Source organism: Ranitomeya imitator, chromosome 3 (genome assembly GCF_032444005.1).
Source record: "Ranitomeya imitator isolate aRanImi1 chromosome 3, aRanImi1.pri, whole genome shotgun sequence".
Taxonomy (NCBI): domain Eukaryota; kingdom Metazoa; phylum Chordata; class Amphibia; order Anura; family Dendrobatidae; genus Ranitomeya; species Ranitomeya imitator.
Window position 1 is genome coordinate 497749581 of NC_091284.1, and position 23137 is coordinate 497772717.

At 42.3% G+C, this 23137-nt stretch overlaps 1 protein-coding gene across 2 annotated transcripts in view; it reads left to right on the forward strand.

The window, feature by feature from the left end:
• The window catches only part of GK (glycerol kinase), a 141588-nt gene that overhangs the window by 74171 nt on the left and 44280 nt on the right, over positions 1–23137 (forward strand). For both annotated transcript variants that reach the window (XM_069757649.1, XM_069757650.1), the window contains exons 3-4: positions 10898–11004; positions 21779–21856. In XM_069757649.1, the coding sequence (XP_069613750.1) occupies positions 10898–11004; positions 21779–21856 (185 nt within the window). The remainder of the gene's footprint in view (positions 1–10897; positions 11005–21778; positions 21857–23137) is intronic.

The window sequence follows — 23137 nt, forward strand, 5'->3', positions numbered from 1 at the left end:
TATATATATGTGTGTGTGTGTATAGTGTATATATATGTGTGTATAGTATAATATATATATATATATCTACTATATAAAGCTGAATGTGTGTGTGTGTGTGTGTGTGTGTGTATATGTGTGTGTATGTCCGGGATTGGTATCTGCACCGTCGCAGCTACAGCCACAAAATTTTGCACAGTCACACGTCTGGACCCCGAGAGCGTCATAGGCTATGTTGTGAGGCGAAATTTTAACCCCGCGCGTTCCAATTCACCAAACAATTTTGCCCCTATCTCCATAATGGGGAAAAAAGTGAAAGGAAAAGTGTTGGAGGCGTCGCAGCTACAGCAACAAAATTTTGCTCAGTCACACGTCTGGACCCAGAGAGCGTCATAGGCTACGTTGTGAGGTGAAATTTTAACCCCGCACTTTCCAATTCACCAAAGAATTTTGCCCCTATCTACATAATGGGGAAAAAGTGAAAGGAACAGTGTTGGAGGCGTCGCAGCTACAGCCACAAAATTTTGCACAGTCACACGTCTGGACCCCGAGAGCGTCATAGGCTATGTTGTGAGGTGAAATTTTAACCCCGCGCTTTCCAATTCACCAAACAATTTTGCCCCTATCTACATAATGCGAAAAAATGAAAGGAAAAGTGTAGGAGGCAAATTGACAGCTGCCAGATGTGAACAAGGGGGACTTAAAGAATGAGAGCGATGGCGCCAAAGAGTATATACCTTACAGTTGCTAAGGTGGGGCCCCGACATGGGATACTCACCACACACGGGGAAATGAACACACACACAAAATGCGCCACACACTACCACATGCTTGAACACATATTACCCTCAGCACACATTTCACCACAAATACACCAACCTCGCCACATAAAAGTCGAAACACAAAAGTCGCCACTCAAAACTCGCCACGCGCAGAACTCGCCACATGCAAAAACTAGGCTCTTGCAAAACTCGCCACAAGTGCAAAACTCCCCTCATGGAAAACTCGCCACACGCAAAACTTGCACACGCGGAAAAATTGCCACATGCACAAAAGTTGCAACACATGCAAAAGTTGCCTCACACAACTTGCACATACTCAAAAGGCACCACACATAAAACTCACCATGCGCAAAACTCGCCATGCGCAAAACTTGCTGCACACAACTTGCTACACTAACCTGTCACATGCAACTCGACACACAAAAAGTTGCTACACGCATGTTGCCACACAACTCATCTCACAAAAGTCGCTACATGCATGTCGCCACACGCAACTCAACACACACAACTTGACAAACGAAACTCGCCCTAAAACACACACAAGTCTGGTATCCTTCAAAAATAAAAATCTGATTAATAAGCAGACAAACTACAAGAGCAACAAATGTGCCATATAGGAAATACGGCAGCTGTCAGTCACATGACCTGTCTATTATGTGTATGTGTGAGCTAATATATACTGCCAGGGGGAGGGCTTCCTGTTGGCTGGGGATTTATCAGGCTGCCAATTTAGCTTACAAATAATGAGGTAAAAATACTGAGCAAATAACGTGTGAACGAGGTCTAATACAGCAGGAGATGACATACAGATATATACTATATACAGGGGAGATGACACACAGATATATACTATATACAGGAGAGATGACACACAGGTATATACTATATAGAGGAGGAGATGACACACAGGAAAAAAAGGGGAGAAGCCAGCGCAGCCTAAGGTTAAGACGCAATACATAAAGTGCAAATGCACATATTAATTTCTAACTGTATTTTCAAAATGAGACATTTAGCAAACAATTGATCAATTCTTTGAGCCACCCCGCCTCTTCACGGCAATCTCATATTGGGGCAGTCCTACACTACGTTTTTTTATATTCGCTGTGCCATAAAGGCCTCCTAAATGAACTAAATGCAAGACCACATTAAAAACATGCTGTACCTGGAGCATATACTGAGTCACCCCCATGGCGCCAGAGTAGGCAAGCGAGGATAAAGGTTGACCAGGAGATGACACACAGATATATACTATATACAGGGGAGATGACACACCGGTATATACTATATACAGAAGGAGATGACACACAGGTATATACTATATACAGGAGCAGATGACCTACAGGTATATACTATATACAGGAGGACATACAGGTATATGCTATATATAGAAGATGACATGCAGGTATATACTATATACAGAAGGAGATGACACACAGATATATACTATATACAGGGGAGATGACACACAGGTATATACTATATACAGGAGGAGATGACATACAGGTATATACTATATATAGAAGGAGATGACATACAGGTATATACTATATACAGGAGGAGATGACACACAGGTATATACTATGGAAACAGGAACACATGGGCTACTTGCACAGTGAACAAGTCTGTAAGAACATGTTCACACACCACCAAGAAACCTGAAGACACAAAAGAGAATGGTAAAACCAAAAACACTCAGTTTGAAAAAATGTTTGTAGTAATCCGCAAGTGCTAGTAAAAGATGTAAATAACAGGGTATTTGGTTGATACACAGATATATACTATATACAGGGGAGATGACAAACATGTATATACTGAGGTGATGAGGTGAAAATGAGAGGTGTGAGGTGAAAATGAAAAGGTGTGAGTGCAAAATGAGAGGAGTGAGGAAAAATAGTGGAGTGATCAGAAAATGACAGATGTGAGGTTGAAATGACAAGTGTTAGGGGGGAGTGAGGGAGAAAATGAGGTGTGAGGGAGAAAATGAAAGATGTGATTGGGAAAATGAGAGGCGTGATGGAAAAATAAGAGACGTGAGGTGCTATAACTAACCACAGATATTTACTATGCCCAGGCAACGCCGGGCTCTTCAGCTAGTATATACAGGTCCTTCTCAAAAAATTAGCATATAGTGTTAAATTTCATTATTTACCATAATGTAATGATTACAATTAAACTTTCATATATTATAGATTCATTATCCACCAACTGAAATTTGTCAGGTCTTTTATTGTTTTAATACTGATGATTTTGGCATACAACTCCTGATAACCCAAAAAACCTGTCTCAATAAATTAGCATATTTCACCCATCCAATCAAATAAAAGTGTTTTTTAATAACAAACAAAAAAACCAACAAATAATAATGTTCAGTTATGCACTCAATACTTGGTCGGGAATCCTTTGGCAGAAATGACTGCTTCAATGCGGCGTGGCATGGAGGCAATCAGCCTGTGACACTGCTGAGATGTTATGGAGGCCCAGGATGCTTCAATAGCGGCCTTAAGCTCATCCAGAGTGTTGGGTCTTGCGTCTCTCAACTTTCTCTTCACAATATCCCACAGATTCTCTATGGGGTTCAGGTCAGGAGAGTTGGCAGGCCAATTGAGCACAGTAATACCATGGTCAGTAAACCATTTACCAGTGGTTTTGGCACTGTGAGCAGGTGCCAGGTCGTGCTGAAAAATGAAATCTTCATCTCCATAAAGCATTTCAGCCGATGGAAGCATGAAGTGCTCCAAAATCTCCTGATAGCTAGCTGCATTGACCCTGCCCTTGATGAAACACAGTGGACCAACACCAGCAGCTGACATGGCACCCCACACCATTACTGACTGTGGGTACTTGACACTGGACTTCAGGCATTTTGGCATTTCCTTCTCCCCAGTCTTCCTCCAGACTCTGGCACCTTGATTTCCGAATGACATGCAAAATTTGCTTTCATCAGAAAAAAGTACTTGGGACCACTTAGCAACAGTCCAGTGCTGCTTCTCTGTAGCCCAGGTCAGGCGCCTCTGCCGCTGTTTATGGTTCAAAAGTGGCTTTACCTGGGGAATGCGGCACCTGTAGCCCATTTCCTGCACACGCCTGTGCACGGTGGCTCTGGATGTTTCCACACCAGACTCAGTCCACTGCTTCCTCAGGTTCCCCAAGGTCTGGAATCGGTCCTTCTCCACAATCTTCCTCAGGGTCCGGTCTCCTCTTCTCGTTGTACAGCGTTTTCTGCCACATTGTTTCCTTCCAACAGACTTACCACTGAGGTGCCTTGATACAGCACTCTGGGAACAGCCTATTTGTTGAGAAATTTCTTTCTGGGTCTTACCCTCTTGCTTGAGGGTGTCAATGATGGCCTTCTTGACATCTGTCAGGTCGCTAGTCTTAAGGTACCTTCACACATAACGATATTGTTAACGATATCGTTGCTATTTGTGACGTAGCAACGATATCGTTAATGAAATCGTTATGTGTGACAGCGACCAACGATCAGGCCCCTGCTGGGAGATCGTTGGTCGCTGAAGAAAGTCCAGAACTTTATTTCGTCGCTGGACTCCCTGGAGACATCGCTGGATCGGCGTGTGACACCGATCCAGCGATGTCTTCACTGGTAACCAGGGTAAACATCGGGTAACTAAGCGCAGGGCCGCGCTTAGTAACCCGATGTTTACCCTGGTTACCATCCTAAAAGTAAAAAAAAACAAACACTACATACTTACCTACCGCTGTCTGTCCTCCAGCGCTGTGCTCTGCTCTCCTCCTGCACTGGCTGTGAGCCGGAAAGCAGAGCGGTGACGTCACCGCTCTGCTTTCCGGCTCCCAGACAGTACAGGAGGAGTGCAGAGAAGCAGAGCGCAGCGCTGGAGGACAGACGGCTGTAGGTAAGTATCTAGTGTTTGTTTTTTTTTTTACTTTTAGCATGGTAACCAGGGTAAACATCGGGTTACTAAGCGCGGCCCTGCGCTTAGTTACCCGATGTTTACCCTGGTTACCGGCATCGTTGGTCGCTGGAGAGCGGTCTGTGTGACAGCTCTCCAGCGACCAAACAGCGACGCTGCAGCGATCCGGATCATTGTCGGTATCGCTGCAGCGTCGCTAAATGTGAAGGGGCCTTTACCCATGATGGGGGTTTTGAGTAATGAACCAGGCAGGGAGTTTATAAAAGCCTCAGGTATCTTTTGCATGTGTTTAGAGTTAATTAGTTGATTCAGAAGATTAGGGTAATAGGTCGTTTAGAGAACCTTTTCTTGATATGCTAATTTATTGAGACAGGTTTTTTGGGTTATCAGGAGTTGTATGCCAAAATCATCAGTATTAAAACAAAAAAAGACCTGACAAATTTCAGTTGGTGGATAATGAATCTATAATATATGAAAGTTTAATTGTAATCATTACATTATGGTAAATAATGAAATTTAACACTATATGCTAATTTTTTGAGAAGGACCTGTGTATATACACACACACACACACACACACACACACACACACACACACACACACACACACACACACACACACACACAGTGGGGCAAAAAAGTATTTAGTCAGTCAGCAATAGTGCAAGTTCCACCACTTAAAAAGATGAGAGGCGTCTGTAATTTACATCATAGGTAGACCTCAACTATGGGAGACAAACTGAGAAAAAAAAATCCAGAAAATCACATTGTCTGTTTTTTTTTAATCATTTTTTTTGGCATGTTATGGTGGAAAATAAGTATTTGGTCAGAAACAAACAATCAAGATTTCTGGCTCTCACAGACCTGTAACTTCTTCTTTAAGAGTCTCCTCTTTCCTCCACTCATTACCTGTAGTAATGGCACCTGTTTAAACTTGTTATCAGTATAAAAAGACACCTGTGCACACCCTCAAACAGTCTGACTCCAAACTCCACTATGGTGAAGACCAAAGAGCTGTCAAAGGACACCAGAAACAAAATTGTAGCCCTGCACCAGGCTGTGAAGACTGAATCTGCAATAGCCAACCAGCTTGGAGTGAAGAAATCAACAGTGGGAGCAATAATTAGAAAATGGAAGACATACAAGACCACAGATAATCTCCCTCGATCTGGGGCTCCAAGCAAAATCCCACCCCGTGGGGTCAGAATGATCACAAGAACGGTGAGCAAATATCCCAGAACCACACGGAGGGACCTAGTGAATGAACTGCAGAGAGCTGGGACCAATGTAACAAGGCCTACCATAAGTAACACACTACGCCACCATGGACTCAGATCCTGCAGTGCCAGACGTGTCCCACTGCTTAAGCCAGTACATGTCCGGGCCCGTCTGCAGTTTGCTAGAGAGCATTTGGATGATCCAGAGGAGTTTTGAGAGAATGTCCTATGGTCTGATGAAACCAAACTGGAACTGTTTGGTAGAAACACAACTTGTCGTGTTTGGAGGAAAAAGAATACTGAGTTGCATCCATCAAACACCATACCTACTGTAAAGCATGGTGGTGGAAACATCATGCTTTGGGGCTGTTTCTCTGCAAAGGGGCTAGGACGACTGATCCGGGTACATGAAAGAATGAATGGGGCCATGTATCGTGAGATTTTGAGTGCAAACCTCCTTCCATCAGCAAGGGCATTGAAGATGAAACGTGGCTGGGTCTTTCAACATGACAATGATCCACAGCACACCGCCAGGGCAACGAAGGAGTGGCTTCGTAAGAAGCATTTCAAGGTCCTGGAGTGGCCTAGCCAGTCTCCAGATCTAAACCCTATAGAAAACCTTTGGAGGGAGTTGAAAGTCCATGTTGCCAAGCGAAAAAAGCCAAAAACATCACTGCTCTAGAGGAGATCTGCATGGAGGAATGGGCCAACATACCAACAACAGTGTGTGGCAACCTTGTGAAGACTTACAGAAAACGTTTGACCTCTGTCATTGCCAACAAAGGATATATTACAAAGTATTGAGATGAAATTTTGTTTCTGACCAAATACTTATTTTCCACCATAATATGCAAATAAAATGTTAAAAAAACAGACAATGTGATTTTCTGGATTTTTTTTTTCTCAGTTTGTCTCCCATAGTTGAGGTCTACCTATGATGTAAATTACAGACGCCTCATCTTTTTAAGTGGTGGAACTTGCACTACTGCTGACTGACTAAATACTTTTTTGCCCCACTGTATATGTGTTTTAGTAGCTTAAAAGAAATTGGAGCCGATTTCAGAAAGTAGCTGACAACCAGTAATGCGTTATTATCAATTATGATAAATAGGGAATGGAAATGTATAGATGTTTTTCAAACGTTTTTATTGGTATTTTCAATTTTAAACAGGTAGAAATGAGAGAAAGGGGAAGGAAATAAACATAGGGTAGGGAAAATGAAAGGAATCCCCCAAGTGAAATGGGGAATGAAATATCAGGCATTAGAAAACAGACCATAAATTGGTAGCTTAAATATACTACATATATATGTCACTAACAAAGGGACGAAAATTAAATTAGTCTTGCGATGCAGTATAGTAAAAATAAGCATTAGCAGTAAAGAAAAATGTTGCTTAATAACTAGGCCCAAGAGAATAGACAAAAGTATACAAGTCAGAATTAAAGTAGCCTGTGCGATGAAGTAGAATAATAATAAGCATTTACAGTAAAGAAAAATGTTGCTTAATAGCTGGGCCTAAAAGCGAAAACAACCATATACATGTCGGATTCAAAGTAGCCTAAGTATAGAGATATACTGTATGAATATGATGCCTACTTATAAACACAATAAGTGGAATATCAAATAACGTCGCTGAAAAGTCAATATTATATGATGCTCAGTAATATTAGTATACACGTTTTTTATAGCCTGTGAGATAAAAGTAGATTAAAGGTCGCATAATGTGTGAAATAATGCCTGCCCAAGTCCCAGAGTGCACATGGCACCCCTAAGACCTAGTGGAGGAAAGTTCGGTTTTGATCCAAGAAACAATCATGTAACGAAAAAAAATTTAAAAAAAACTTTTAAAGTGGAATTAAGTTGTTACAGCTAGTCAAATAACAGATCTTTGTAGATTGTTCAACCAGAACAGTTACCCTTCAAGTTGTTGGTAGGGAACTGGATGTGGCTTCAGAGGAGTTGATTCCAATGCGTTTTAGAAATTCAATACCCTCGTCCGGAGAGGCAACATGAAATAAACCTGACGGAAGTCTCACCCGGAGGGTTGATGATCTTGTCCAGGAGTAAGAGAGGCCTGCACGCAGTAGTTCTCTTGTGGTATGCGAAAAAACTCTCCTGTTTTGGAGAGTGACTTTAGACAAATCCTTATAAAAAAACAGTTGCTTGTAAGGGGAAGAGAGAAATCTCAGATTTTTTGAGATACCTAAGAGCGCGTTCCTGACCCAATTTGGGTAAAAAGTAACAATGACGTCACATGATAAATCCCTGGGAAGCGTCGGTGGTCTGCGCATTCTGACAACCTTTTCTATCAGAGGGCCTTCGGTAGAGTTAGGAAATAAGTTAGAGATCATTGATGATACATAACTCTCCAACTGGGAAGCCTGAATTGAATCTGGTATACCCCTGATCTTAACGTTATTCTTCCTTCTAAAATCCTCAAAGTTGTTTAAATTGGCTTTTAGAAGATCCATTTTTTTCTGAATCCCCTCCAATAATTCTGAAGGCTTAGAGATTGCTTGAGATAAGTTTTGTTCGTTTTTTTCAAGTTTGTTTTTATATGCAAATGATTCTTGAGCAAGTGAAGTTCCAGTAGCTATGCTAGGGGGGATTGACTCAGTGACAGAGTTTACAGATTTTATCTCCTCTTGGAAAAGCTTTTTTATAAAAGCTTGGGAAGCCTTTGAATTAAATGATTGTTTAGGATCAGGGATGACATCTTTACCACAAATATTCATAGTGGTCAAAAATGATTTGAGGAGATACACCATAAAACCCTCAGTTGGATAGTCATCAGATGCTGGGATCCCTTCCAATGTTAATAAAGCAGGGGAAGAGTTTTTAAAGCTGCGCTTTTTAGGCAATTTAGATGACTCACAGGGAGCCTCACTTGATGTAGAATATCCGGAATAATTATCCGTTTCATAGTCAGAGAAATTAAAGCCCTCACTATTCACAGATGACTCGTTTGATATTGAACGCTCTGATCCCTCTAAGGATCCATTACAGCTGTTAGATATATTAGTCATTACATCTTCTACTTCTTCCCCTTCCCCCTCCTGCTTTCTTCCTGTAGCTCTGTTTCTATTAAAGTAAGTAATTAGGGACTCATAAAACTCAGAATTAAACCCAAGATCATCCATTATCATTTTTTGACTCCTAGATATTTCCCCTAGTGGTGTTTCATTGGGATTCTCTCTCTGCAGCTCTAAGATGTTATGGCATGGGGGGCTTACAACAGTAGGGCTGTGCTGTAATTGTACTTCAGTAGTGTCATGTTTCCCCTTAATGCTGGTAAACCCAGCTAAGCCCCCTGCGGTGCTATTGTAAGGAGATGACTGTTCATTTAAAATGGGGTAGTGCAGCACATTGCTTACCCACGCAGAAGTCCCTTGATCCTCTCCATTCTCAAGTCCGTTTGTTTTATAATCTACTCCTGTAGTAGTAGCGCATTCTTCTTTATCCACGTTCCCTTGTTTCAGCAACCTGTCGCTCCTTTCCATATGCAGCAGCGCTCCCTCTTGTAATTCCAGTGTGAAACTTCCCTGGGGCGATCCCGTTACTGCTTTCTCTGCATAGAGCGGCATTCCTTTCTGTGACCCCTGTTCAGCGGTCAGAGTCGCGGTCTCACTCCGGGTCCCGGCAGCTGTCAGTGTCTTCGGCACAAACTCCTGTGCCCTGTGGTTTAGGCTGCTCCTCCGTGCTTGGCTGGGCAGCTGCAGCTTGCTGGGCTCCTGTAAAGGATGAGTCATCTCTTTGTTCTCATCTGCTGCTTGCTTCATCCCTGCGCCCAGTTCCACCACAGCTCCTTGCTTCTTTCTGCTGCCACTCACCAGTGACAGCACAGCTGGAAGGGGAGCTTTCTTGCTGGTCTGCACCCCGGAGATCAGCCTTACTGCAGGAGTCCTTGGTTTAGCTGGGGTCTGACAGGGTGTCGGCTTCAGCTCTGCAGATCCTCCATGCTTTCCTCCTTGCAGGGACAGCACTTCTCCAGAGCCACAGCTATATTTCTGTCCTGGAGAAGGTTTTCTCTTCACAGGACTGGGTCCATTCTTCTTGGAGTCAGTTCCAGGCATGTTGATAGAGCTTTAGGACCCAAATAATCCACTTTTTGTAGCTTTTTAGTAGCTTGGATCTGGGAAATTACAGGAGCTCCTGTAAAGTAGGTCTGCTCCTGCTCCTGTGCAAACCACGCCCCCCTGGAAATGTATAGATGTAAACTCTTCATCTGACCAGCTTATTCATTAGAAAACCAATGAAAAATAATTGGCCTAATATCTTCTGTGAAGTAAACATGTACTGTAAGTAAGAATTGTTCTCGGAGATTAAAGTTATAGGTTCACTGTTAACATGCCACTTTACATGAACGTCGGCCAAACCTGCCAGTTTCAACAGGACCGGCTAACCACGTAATCTGTACAGTGTCCAGTGCCATCTGTTCAATAGTCAAATTTATTTAATTTTTTTTTTTACTCTCCCATTGACTTACAGTGAGTCCATGAGACTTCTATCAGACACTCAGATGGAAACACAATCTGTGTTGAAAACAGACTGAACAGATCATATGAAAATTAGACGGCCATTTTTTTTTTTTTTGTTATAATCCTCAAACAATAGAATTTACTATTAAAGGGAGCCAAAGAGTACATGCATTCTAATCTGTGGACACCATAGAGTGGAGAAGGAGGTGTTGACCTGAATGATATACACATCTATACATCAGTATAACTTGTATGTTAATCGTAGCTAGCCTTAGTTTTGTCCGGTGGGTGGTCCTACTCGGTGATTGACAGCTATCTTTACATGCACAGTCATACAGAAGACTGTCAATCACTGATCCGGCCTGCCCACTAGACTCAAGAATACAAACACCAGGGATCTCGCTGATTAAAATGCAAAGATTTCTGAATCTTTTCCCACAACAATATACATCAATGTGATCGGCGTGTCCTGCCTGCAGATCAGATACATTTTAAACATGCCAAGTTCCCATTTATGCTGAAGTTCAATATTATTGCTTCTATGTTACAGGTGGGTAGAGCAAGATCCAAAGGAAATTTTACAATCTGTATATGAATGTGTAGAAAAAACCTGCGAGAAGTTAGCTCAGCTAAGCATAGACATCACCAATATTAAAGGTTAGTTTTCACAACGTTCCATGTTAATTGTAAAGTAATGTTTCCTTCTGGAGAGAGTCACCACATGCTGTACAGCAGTAGACTACAGATGACTACAATTATTTTTACTGATTGTGGCTTTTTGCTGTCGGACAAATTTGACTATCCTGTCTTGTACCAACAATTTGCACAGATTTGTTATCATTGAAACACATTTCCTATGAAATTAGTACGAATTAAAAATTGCATTGCCTCACGTTTGAAATTCTACACTGGTCATAAACTTTAGAGAATTGTTATCAGAGTCTTAAAACTTTCCTAAGTTTATAGGGACACCCCATTTGTCCTCTAGTATGTGATATCTGGGTGGAAATACAAAACGGCATCGGGTCCTGTGTTTCCCATCAAGATGATCACCGTTGGGGTTCAACATAACAGATGAAAGGAAACAGCCTAATTTCTTTATACTTGGACCAGTTTTTAAATGTCTGTACTCGGATCAACATTGCTAAAAAATTATAATTATTGTTACTGCTTAACTTCGTAAATCAATAATACACATGAAAATAAGCAATTTTGTAATATGTTTTCATCTTTCTCTGCCAGAATTGATTATTCATTCTCCTTTCATGGGAAAAATGTTGTATTCAGTGAAGGCAAGTTTCTCATTACTGAGATAGGAGATGAGTTTGTGTTTTGTATGTAGATGGGGTGTAAAGTGGAGGAGGGAGGAACTAGAGGGAGAGTGGCGTTCTGCCACAAGTTCTCCTGAAACAGGGCATGTGCACTTGTTCACCCAATATTATATATATTGGGGAAACTATGCAAAGACTGCAAACTAGGATGAATCTACACAGACACACAATCAGGAATGAAATGGACACACGGGTGGGAAAACATTTCTCTGGACCTGGACACAGTATGACAGATTTAAAAGTCTTAATACTAAAAGGTAATTTTAAGGACCCCAGGGAAAGAAAAATTTGGGAATACAAACTAATGAATATGTTTAATTCGTTGGCACTAGGACTCAATTTAACACCTGGATTTATGAGTCACTACATGGATACAATTCACACCTCCACCTGATGTACTCCAGATAACTAAGAACATTATTCCCACTGCCTCTCCATTTGTAAGAAAATGCCTAATTTGATTACCTTGGCTTATCTATGGACTCATCACACTTCCCACCCCCTAACAAACGTCCTACTGTAGTATTCTTTAAATGTTGTTATTGTTTCTTATTATTCTATTTGTAATCTTGCCTGAAGAAGGAACCACTGTGCTCTGAAAGCTTGCAAACATATTATTTTCTGGTTAGCCAATAAAGGTATCACTCCTAGAATACTTCTGTCATCACTGGACAGAAAAGTATTCACATCGATTTTTCTGGCTAACACTGTACCACAATACAATTTGTTATTGTACATCAGGCTTTAAATAACAAAGAATGGAAAAAGCCCAAAAGGAAATATCCCTTCGAGGATCCAGCATGCTCCTTTTGGGAAAAAGCTCCCAAATTGGACGTAGCCATTGCTAAGGCGTCAAAAACGTTCACTCTACCATTTGAGGATATGGGGGTCTTAAAGGACCCCATGGACAAAAAAGCGGACGCATTTTTGAAAAGTAAAAGTTCTTGGGAAGCAGCTGGGGGGCTAAAACCAGCGGTAGCCGCTGCTTGTACTTCCTGCTCTGATGGTGTGGCTGGACCAGTTAGAATCTCAGCATCCTGAGATAGCATGTTAAACACCTTCCCAGTAATGAAAGGGACAGCTGCTTTCCTGGCAGATGCGTCAGCGGATTCTATCAGGCTGGCTGTCAGATAAGCAGTTTTTTCAACTGCGACCAGAAGAGCTCTCTGGCTTAAATGTTGGCCAGGAGACCTCCAAGCAAAGTCAAAACTTTGTAATATCCCCTGTGAAGGAGAATTCTTATTCGGCTCCACTCTGGACGATATCCTGGAAAAAGCAGGAGATAAGAAAAAAACCTTCCCCATCCTTTCATACCCATCCTACAAGCGTCCCTTTCAGAGTAAGAGATTAACCCGTAGAAAACCACCCAGAACGCAAGACAGATGGGAGGATAAAAAGAACGAAAACAAGGGGTTTATGTTCAACAAAAGCCCCACCGATACTAAAAAAAAAAAAAAAAGAACAATGAACTCTTGCCCCAGGTGGGAGGAAGATTGTCCCTCTTTCTCTCAGCCTGGGAAAAGATAACCAGCAGCGACTGGATTCTGGATTTAATAAAATCGGGACTAAAGTTCAAATTCCACACTTTTCCTCAGCCATCCTTCCTGTTAACATCTCAAAGATCCTCACCGCAGGAGCGAATAGCTCTGGAACAGGAAGTCACTGTACTGCTAAACAAAGGGGTTCTTCTAGAAGTCCCCCCCAAGAAAGCGGGAAAGGGTTCTACTCGCCGGTTTTTCTCAGAAAGAAACCAGACAGGTCTTTCAGGACAATTATAAATGTATAAGGCCTAAACAAATACCTGATAGTGCAACCATTGAAAATGGAAACAATAAAAACATTGGTGAAAATGCTGTTTCCGCTTTGTTTTATGGCAGTACTAGATTTAAAGGACTCACATTACCACGTCCCCATTCACAGAGACTTCCAGAAATTCCTCAGGGTAGCGATCGAAATTGGGGCGGTCATAAGACATTTACAACTTGCAGCTCTTCCCTTCAGACTCGCAATAGCCCCCCCCCGGGTGTTCACCAAACTGATAGCAGAAGTCATGGCACATCTGAGAGAACAAAACACCCTAATCGTCCCATACCTAGAAGATTTCCTGGTGATCGGCAATGTCCCCAACATTGCAAAAACCAGTTGGAGAGGATCATGGATTCCTTAAAAGACTTGGGTTGGCTTCTGAATCTAGAAAAGTCCAAGTTAATACAAAGTCAAATTCAGGAATACCTAGGCATCACTCTATATTCCATTCATCAAGACTGCCGCCTACCCCCAGGGAAAATTCAAAAGATATTGGGGTTAGTGTTTCGGGGAAGAGAGCTCCCCTCCATATCTCTACGAGACGCAATGTCCCTCCTGGGGTCCATGGCAGCCTGCATTCCTGAAGTTCAGTGGGCTCAGTTACATATAAGGGAACTTCAGTGGCAGATCTTGTCAGAAGAAATTTCTCTGGGAGGAAATTTAGAAAGTCAGTCCAGTTTATCATCAAACACAACTCTCTCACTAGAATGGTGGACAAAGGAGAGCAATTTGGCCTGGGATATTTCATGGGTAGTACCAATATCAAAGGTGGTAACCACAGACGCAAGTCCCCAGGGCTGGGGGGCTGATCTAAACGATTTGGTGGCTCAGGGGACTTGGTCAGACGACTTAAAACTAGTATCTTCCAATATGAAAGAACTACTAGCGGTGAAATTTGCACTTATAGAATTCCTGAAACCCCTTCACTCGCATCATGTAAGAATATTTTCAGACAACAAAGTGGTAATGGCATACTTGAATCACCAAGGGGGTACCCACTCTCAACCATTGATGGAAGTAACAAAATCAATTTGCCAGATAGCCGAGAGCAACCTAGCGTCCTTGTCAGCCCTCCACATAAAAGGGTGGACAATTTCAGGGCAGACTTCCTAAGTCAGTCTCGTCTGAGACAAGGGGAATGAGAGTTGAGCCAATCTATATTCAACCAGATCACGGAGAAATGGGGGACACCCGATATAGACCTTTTCGCGAACAATCTGAATCGGAAGGTTGCCACTTTTTGTTCCATAACTCCAGCAGGGGACCCTGTTGCATTAGATGCTTTTCTAATTCCATGGAATTACAGGCTAGCATATGCGTTTCCCCCAATCGCATTAATACCTGCAGTTCTGAGGAAGATAAGGGAAGACAGAGCCCGGGTAGTGTTAATAGCCCCTTTTTGGCCGAAAAGAATTTGGTTTTCTTGGGTCAGGAGGATGTCCATCTCCGACCCTTGGGTACTCCCAGACCTGCCCAATCTTCTATCCCAGGGACCAGTAGCACATCCGCAGGTGGCAAGACTACACATGACAGCTTGGAATTTGAAAGGGGGTTACTAAAGGATAAGGGCTTTTCACAAGGTTTAGTGTCGACCCTCCTGAAGAGTGGGAAACTAACAACTACCAAGCAATATGGTAAAATCTGGAAGAATTTCCTTTCTTCCTCAGGCTCTAAAGGGTCTGAGGGAGTCCCGCTTAAAGCTATATTAGAATTCCTACAAAATGGGTTAGAAAAAGGTCTAGCTACAAACACCCTTAAAGTTCCTGTCGCAGCACTAGGGGTATTGTTTAACTACAACCTAGCAAGGAATCGCTGGGTTTCCAGGTTTATTAAGGCGGCAGAAAGATCTAGACCCCTACCCTTACGGAAGGCCCCACAGTGGGACTTAAATTTTAGTTCTCACAGCCTTAACTAAACCCCCTTTGATCCCTTAGAGGAGGCTCCCTTAACCCCTTCACCCCCGAGGGTGGTTTGCACGTTAATGACCAGGCCAATTTGTACAATTCTGACCACTGTCCCTTTGAGGTTATAACTCTGGAACGCTTCAACGGATCCCAGTGATTCTGACATTGTTTTCTCGTGACATATCGTACTTCATGACAGTGGTAACATTTCTTTGATAATACGTGCATTTATTTGTGAAAAAAACAGAAATTTGGCGAAAATTTTGCAATTTTCCAACTTTGAATTTTTATGCAATTAAATCACAGAGATATGTCACACAAAATACTTAATAAGTAACATTTCCCACATGTCTACTTTACATCAGCACAATTTTGGAACCAACATTTTTTTGTTCGTTAGGGAGTTATAAGGGTTAACATTGACCAGCAATTTCTCATTTTTACAACACCATTTTTTGTTTTTAGGGACCACATCTCATTTGAAGTCATTTTGAGGGGTCTATATGATAGAAAATAACCAAGTGTGACACCATTCTAAAAACTGCACCCATCAAGGTTCTCAAAACCACATTCAAGAAGTTTATTAGCTCTTCAGGTGTTTCACAGGAATTTTTGGAATGTTTAAATAAAAATGAACATTTAACTTTTTGTCACAAAAAATTTACTTCAGCTCCAATTTGTTTTATTTTACCAAGGGTAACAGGAGAAAATGGACCCCAAAAGTTGTTGTACAATTTGTCCTGAGTACGCTTATACCCCATATGTGGGGTTAAACCACTGTTTGGGCGCATGGGAGAGCTCGGAAGGGAAGGAGCGCCGTTTGACTTTTCAATGCGAAATTGACAGGAATTGAGATGGGACGCCATGTTGCGTTTGGAGAGCCACTGATGTGCCTAAACATTGAAACCCCCCACAGGTGACACCATTTTGGAAAGTAGACCCCCTAAGGAACTTATCTAGAGGTGTGGTGAGCACTTTGACTCCCCAACGGCTTCACAGAAGTTTATAATGCAGAGCTGTAACAATAAAACAAAATTTTTTTCCCACAAAAATTATTTTTTAGCCCCCAGTTGTTGTCCAATTTGTCCTGAGTACGCTGATACCCCATATGTGGGGGGGAACCACCATTTGGGCGCATGGGAGGGCTCGGAAGGGAAGGAGCGCCATTTGGAATGCAGACTTAGATGGAATGGTCTGCAGGTGTCACATTGCATTTCCAGAGCCCCTAATGTACCTAAACTGTAGAAACCCCCCCACAAGTGACCCCATATTGGAAACTAGACCCCCCCATGGAACTCATCTAGATGTGTTGTGAGAACTTTGAATCCCCAAGTGTTTCACTACAGTTTATAACACAGAGCCATGAAAATAAAAAATCCTTTTTTTCGCACAAAAATTATTTTTTAGCCCCCAATTTTGTATTTTCCCTAGGGTAACAGGAGAAATTGGACGCCAAAAGTTGTTGTCCAATTTGTCCTGAGTACGCTGATACCCCATATGTTGGGGTAAACCCCTGTTTGGGCACACGGGAGAGCTCTGAAATGAATGAGCACTGTTTTACTTTTTCAACGCAGAATTGGCTGAAATTGAGATCGGACGCCATGTCGTGTTTGGAGAGCCCCTGATGTGCCTAAACAGTGGAAACCCCCCAATTATAACTGAAACCCTAATCCAAACACACCCCTAACCCTAATCCCAATGGTAACCCTAACCACACCTCTAACCCAGACACACCCCTAACCCTAATCCCAACCCTATTCCCAACCCTATTCCCAACCGTAAATGTAATCCAAACCCTAACCCTAACTTTAGCCCCAACCCTAACTGTAGCCTTAGCCCTAACCCTAACGGGAAAATGGAAATAAATACATTTTTTTAATTTTTCCCTAACTAAGGGGGTGATGAAGGGGGGTTTGATTTACTTTTATAGCGGGTTTTTTAGCGGATTTTTATGATTGGCAGCCATCACACACTGAAAGATGCTTTTTATTGCAAAAAATATTTTTTGCGTTACCACATTTTGAGAACTATAATTTTTCCATATTTGAGTCCAGAGTCATGTGAGGTCTTTTTTTTTTTTTTGCGGGATGAGTTGACATTTTTATTGGTAACATTTTCGGGCACGTGACATTTTTTGATCGCTTTTTATTCCGATTTTTGTGAGGCAGAATGACCAAAAACCAGCTATTCATGAATTTCTTTTGGGGGAGGCGTTTATACCGTTCCGCGTTTGGTAAAATTGATAAAGCAGTTTTATTCTTCGGGTCAGTGCGATTACAGCGATACCTCATTTATATCTTTTTTTATGTTTTGGCGCTTTTATACGATAAAAACTATTTTATAGAAAAAATAATTATTTTTGCATCGCTTTATTCTGAGGACTATAACTTTATTTTTTCGCTGATGATGCTGTATGGCAGCTCGTTTTTTGCGGGACAAGATGACGTTTTCAGCGGTACCATGGTTATTTATATCTGTCTTTTTGATCGCGTGTTATTCCACTTTTTGTTCGGTGGTATGATAATAAAGCGTTGTTTTTTGCCTCGTTTTCTTTTTTTTTTTTCTTACGGTGTTTACTGAACGGGTCAACTAGTGGGCCAGTTTTATAGGTCGGGTCGTTATTGACGCGGCAATACTAAATATGTGTACTTTTATTGTTTGTTTTTTTATTTAGATAAAGAAATGTATTTATGGGAATAGTATATATATTTTTTTCTTTATTTAGGAATTTTTTTTTTTTTTACACATGTGGGAAATTTTTTTTTTTAACTTTTTTACTTTGTCCCGGGGGGGGGGGACATCACAGATCGCTGATCTGACAGTTTGCACAGCACTCTGTCAGATCAGCGATCTGACTTACAGTGCTGCAGGCTTACCAAGCGCCTGCTCTGAGCAGGCACTTGGTAAGCCACCTCCCTCCCTGCAGGACCCGGATGCCGCGGCCATCTTGGATCCGGGGCCTGCAGCGAGGAAGGAGGTAGGAGACCCTCGGAGCAACGCGATCACATCGCGTTGCTGCGGGGGTCTCAGGGAAGCCCACAGGGAGCCCCCTCCCTGCGCAATGCTTCCCTATACCGCCAGCACACCGCGATCTTGTTTGATCGCGGTGTGTCGGGGGTTAATGTGCCGGGGGCGGTCCATGACCGCTCCTGGCACATAGTGCCGGATGTTAGCTGCGATAGGCAGCTGACACCTGGCCGCGCTCCCCCCGTGAGCGCGGCCGACCGCGCTGGACGTACTATTCCGTCCTTGGGAATTTAGACCCACCCCACATGGACGGAATAGTACGTCCAATGACAGAAAGGGGTTAAAGATCCTGTCCTTCAAAACCTCCCTTTTGGTTGCCCTTACTTCAGCCCATAGGGTTAGTGACATACAAGCCTTATCAGCTAGCCCACCCTTTACGCAAATTTTAGAAGACAGGGTGGTCCTAAAAACAGACCCAGTCTATCTACCGAAAGTAGCATCCCGGTTCCACAGATCTCAAGAGATTTCCCTTCCCTCCTTCTGCCCAAACCTTAAAAATGAGGGCGAAAAGACCTTACACACATTAGATGTTAGAAGGTGTCTGATCCATTACCTAGAAGCCACTAGGGAGTGTAGGGAGGATAGATCTTTTTGTGTGTTTTCAGGGCCCTCGGAAAGGTAAAAAAGCCTCCAAGGGTACATTAGCAAGATGGATCAAAGATGCCATCAACCTCTCATACACCTCAAGCGGAATGTCCGCTCCAGGGGAATTAAAGGTGCACTAGACGAGAGCAGTGGCAGCCTCCTGGGTGGAAAGAGCCGGTGCTTCAATTGACCAGATATGTAGAGCTGCTACTTGGTCTTCACCTCAACATTCTTTAATCACTACTGGTTGGACCTAACTTCTTCTTCAGACCTTAACTTTGGTAAAAGAGTTCTAGAACAGGTGGTCCCTCCCTAAATGTACAGTCTCTGCAATTCTCTCCGTGGTGCCGTCATGGGGGACAGAGAAAAATGTAGTTACTTACCGATAACGGTGTTTCTCTGAGCCCATGACGGCACCTGTACATTCCCTCCCTTCACGTGTGGGTGTGCACACTAGTATAGTATTTAGCTAGTAATCTATATATATAATTGTCTAAGGGTTTTTCCGTCTGTCTCTGTCTTTCTGTCTGTCTGTCCAGGAAATCCCGTGTCTGATTGGTCGAGGCCGCCAGGCCTCCACCAATCAGCGATGGGCACAGCGACCATGATGTCATAAAGGACGTAGAAATCCTACGTTTCTGATTCAGCGACGGGCACAGTATTGACGTAGATGTCATAATGGTTGTCATGGCGACGATGATGTCATAAAGTTTGCCTCGACCAATCAGCGAAGGGCACAGTCTGCCGCGAATTCTGGAATCATCATTGTCCATATACTACGGGGACATGCATATTCTAGAATACCCAATGCGTTAGAATCGGGCCACAATCTAGTTAATAATCACGCGGTATCTCTACTAAGACATCAGTAGGTTGTGTTTTTGAATATCCATATTGAATCAGGAGCCCCATATAATGCTCCATACTGTTCATTATGGCCCCATAAGATGCTCCATATAATGCTCCATGCAGTTCTTTATGGCCCCATTGATGCTCCATATAATGCTCCATGCAGTTCTTTATGGCTCCATGTAATGCTCCATATAATGCTCCATGCAGTTCATTATGACCCCATAGATGCCCCATATAATGCTCCATGCAGTTATGGCCCCATAGATGCCCCATATAATGCTCCATGAAGTTCTATATGGCCCCATAGACGCTCCATATAGCATTGTGCCACTTGTAATGCTGCTGCACTAAAAAAAAAATATGACATACTCACCTCTCGTCGCTGCTCCTCAGCATCCCGTCTCTCTGCACTGACTGTTCAGGCAGAGGGCAGCACACACACTAATACGGCATCGCGCCCTCTGACCTGAACAGTCACTGCAGAGGACGCGGAAGACAAGGCGGCGGTGGAACGCGGAAAGGTGAATATGACATACTCACCTGCTCCTGGCGCGACGCGGTCCCTGCATGTCCCACGTCTCCGGGAGCGGCAGCTACTTCCTGTAGTGAGCGGTCACGTGGCACTGCTCATTACAGTAATGAATATGCGGCTCCATCCCTATGGGAGTGGAGTCCATATTCATAACTTTCATGAGCAGTACCAGTGACCGCTGAACAGGGGAAGAAGCTGCTGCCGGGAGCAGGTGAGTATTTGACAGGCGTCGCTCCCCCTCACCTAACGACCCCCCCCCCCCCCGCCTTCCATGACTCGAGTATAAGCCGAGAGGGGCACTTTCAGCCCATTTTTTTTCGGGCTGAAAAGCTCGGCTTATACTCGAGTATATACGGTACTTTAATTATTAACCCGATATTCCCTTCATGCTCTGTAAACGAACTGATGCGGGAGAGAGGTACCGCCTTTTTATCTGTTGGTTTCCTGTCCTTGATGGGCGGATCACCTCTCTCCGTGGTGCCGTCATGGGCTCAGAGAAACACAGTTATCGGTAAGTAACTACATTTTTTGCCGTGTTTTTTTTTTTCTATCCATTTTTATCAAACAACCTGAAGGGTTTCCTAATACCAGAGAAGTGAATGAGGATCCTGAAGTCTCATGCACACGATGATTATTTTTTCAGTGCAAATATGACTCTGCAGCGTATTAGTTCTTTCAGCAATTTTACAGCAATACTAGTGAATGGGGAGAAATCTGCAACAAAAGCATGTAAAAAATCCTGACTGTGTGCACATACCCTAACAGTTCTTCCGAACAATATGAGCACTAACTTTCACCTCCTATCTCAGGAAATATATAGATCTTGGACCGTGTTAGCCAGTGGATAGAAAAATATTTAGAATTGAGAGTCCTCAGTGGTTGATACCTTTTAATGGCTGACTGAAAAGATGGTAACAAATTGCAAGCTTTCGAGACTACACAGGTCTCTTCATCAGGCAAAGACTAAAAGAAATTCTGAAGAATCACATATTTATGCACAATACAGCTCAGAAATAATGCCATAGATAAGACAGGTGATGATTTATCTATGGCATTTTTATTTGCTGTGTTGTGCATAAATATGTGATTCTTCAGAATTTCTTTCAGTCTTTGCCTGATGAAGAGACCTATCTCCGTAATTGGAAAGTGTGTCTTCACTGAATACAGATTTTACCAGTGAATTGAGAATGAAAGATCAGTCCTGGCGGAGAAAGATGCAGATTTAATAACGTATATTGAAACATTTCTTATTTTTATGTGTACTAGTGACTTATGATTTACTATTAAAATAGTGGTTATTCTTTAACACTGAGCATAGCTAGTAAATATTGCTGACCTTATCCACTGACATGGCTATGTTGCCTGAAAATATATTGTGTGGTTTTTTTTTTAAGCTATTGGAGTAAGTAATCAGAGAGAAACTACTGTGGTATGGGATAAGACAACCGGAGAGCCTCTCTATAATGCAATTGGTAAGTTTAGTTCCTAATGGATGTTTTTTTTTTTCTATCACATTCATTTTGTATATTTTGTGAATATGCTGTACTTTATGGCATGTCAAATGTAGTGTTTTCCTTTTTTACATAGCTATTCTTCTTTTACCTTTATTTAAACTGTTTAAAGACCTGTAGCCAGGTCAAAAGATGAGTTATTGCTCGTATTTTATTCCCAGTGCTCCTGAGTATTCCACTTTAAAAAACTAAATAAATTGCCAGAGGTATGGATATTTTGTGCTAATGTGTATTGGTCCTTACCAAGGAGTCGCTGCCCACAGGATTCTCCGGTGCTGAGTCTTTAGGCTCCTCTGTATTATTAGACTGTGAGCAACACCCCATCTCAAAAGACCATAAAATGTGGCATGAAATAAAGGCCGATCTACCGGTATATCTCTGAAATTGTATGACGGATTTACAAAAATAAATATTCATTGGAGCAGAAGGAATAAAGTAAGAGCAAGAATGGGCCACTTTTGACCTGGTTGACAGTTTTTTAAATTTTTTTAAGGAAGCGTCCAGAATAAAAAGCTGCACTAAAAGAGCATGTAATATATTACCCACCGCTCTGAAACATAGCAACATTTTAACCAAAGTATTTTTTTTTATGAGGCACTTTGCATGACCCCTCTGGGATAGTACATTTTTATTACCCAGGCTTTGCCCTTTGAACAACAGTTCAGCCATACAATAACTTCTTACAAAGTTTATACATATATAAAGGGATATCACCTGCAGGTTGATGGTTTTATTTCTCCAATCCTCATACGTTTCAGAATTAGGCTCTAATATTGTTTATGTATTGTTGGATACAAAATGGCAAATGAAGTGCAAAGGTTTTCATTTAGATGACTAGGTATGGTAAATGATCAACATATTGTTTGTTTTTACAAACTTCACCTGGGGCACATAGGTGGAGAACCCACAGAAATCAATGATTAATCTGTGCTGCGCTGTAAATCCTTAACACCTAGTTGTGAGAATAACATATCTGCTATTACAGAGCTGAATCCTCCTGGTTACATCGTTTTGTCAGGCCTGGAAAAGCGGCAACATTGTGTACACTCACCAATAGTGATGAGCAAGTCTACTCCTTGCTAAGTTTTCATCCCCTCAGCAGCATGATTTACAGCTATTAGCCATCTTAATTACATGTGGGGAATCCCTAGCAACCAGGCCACCCCCACATGTGCTCAGCCTGGCTAGTAGCTGTAAATCATTCAGTTGCCGTGATGAAAGCTAAATGTCCGAACACTAACA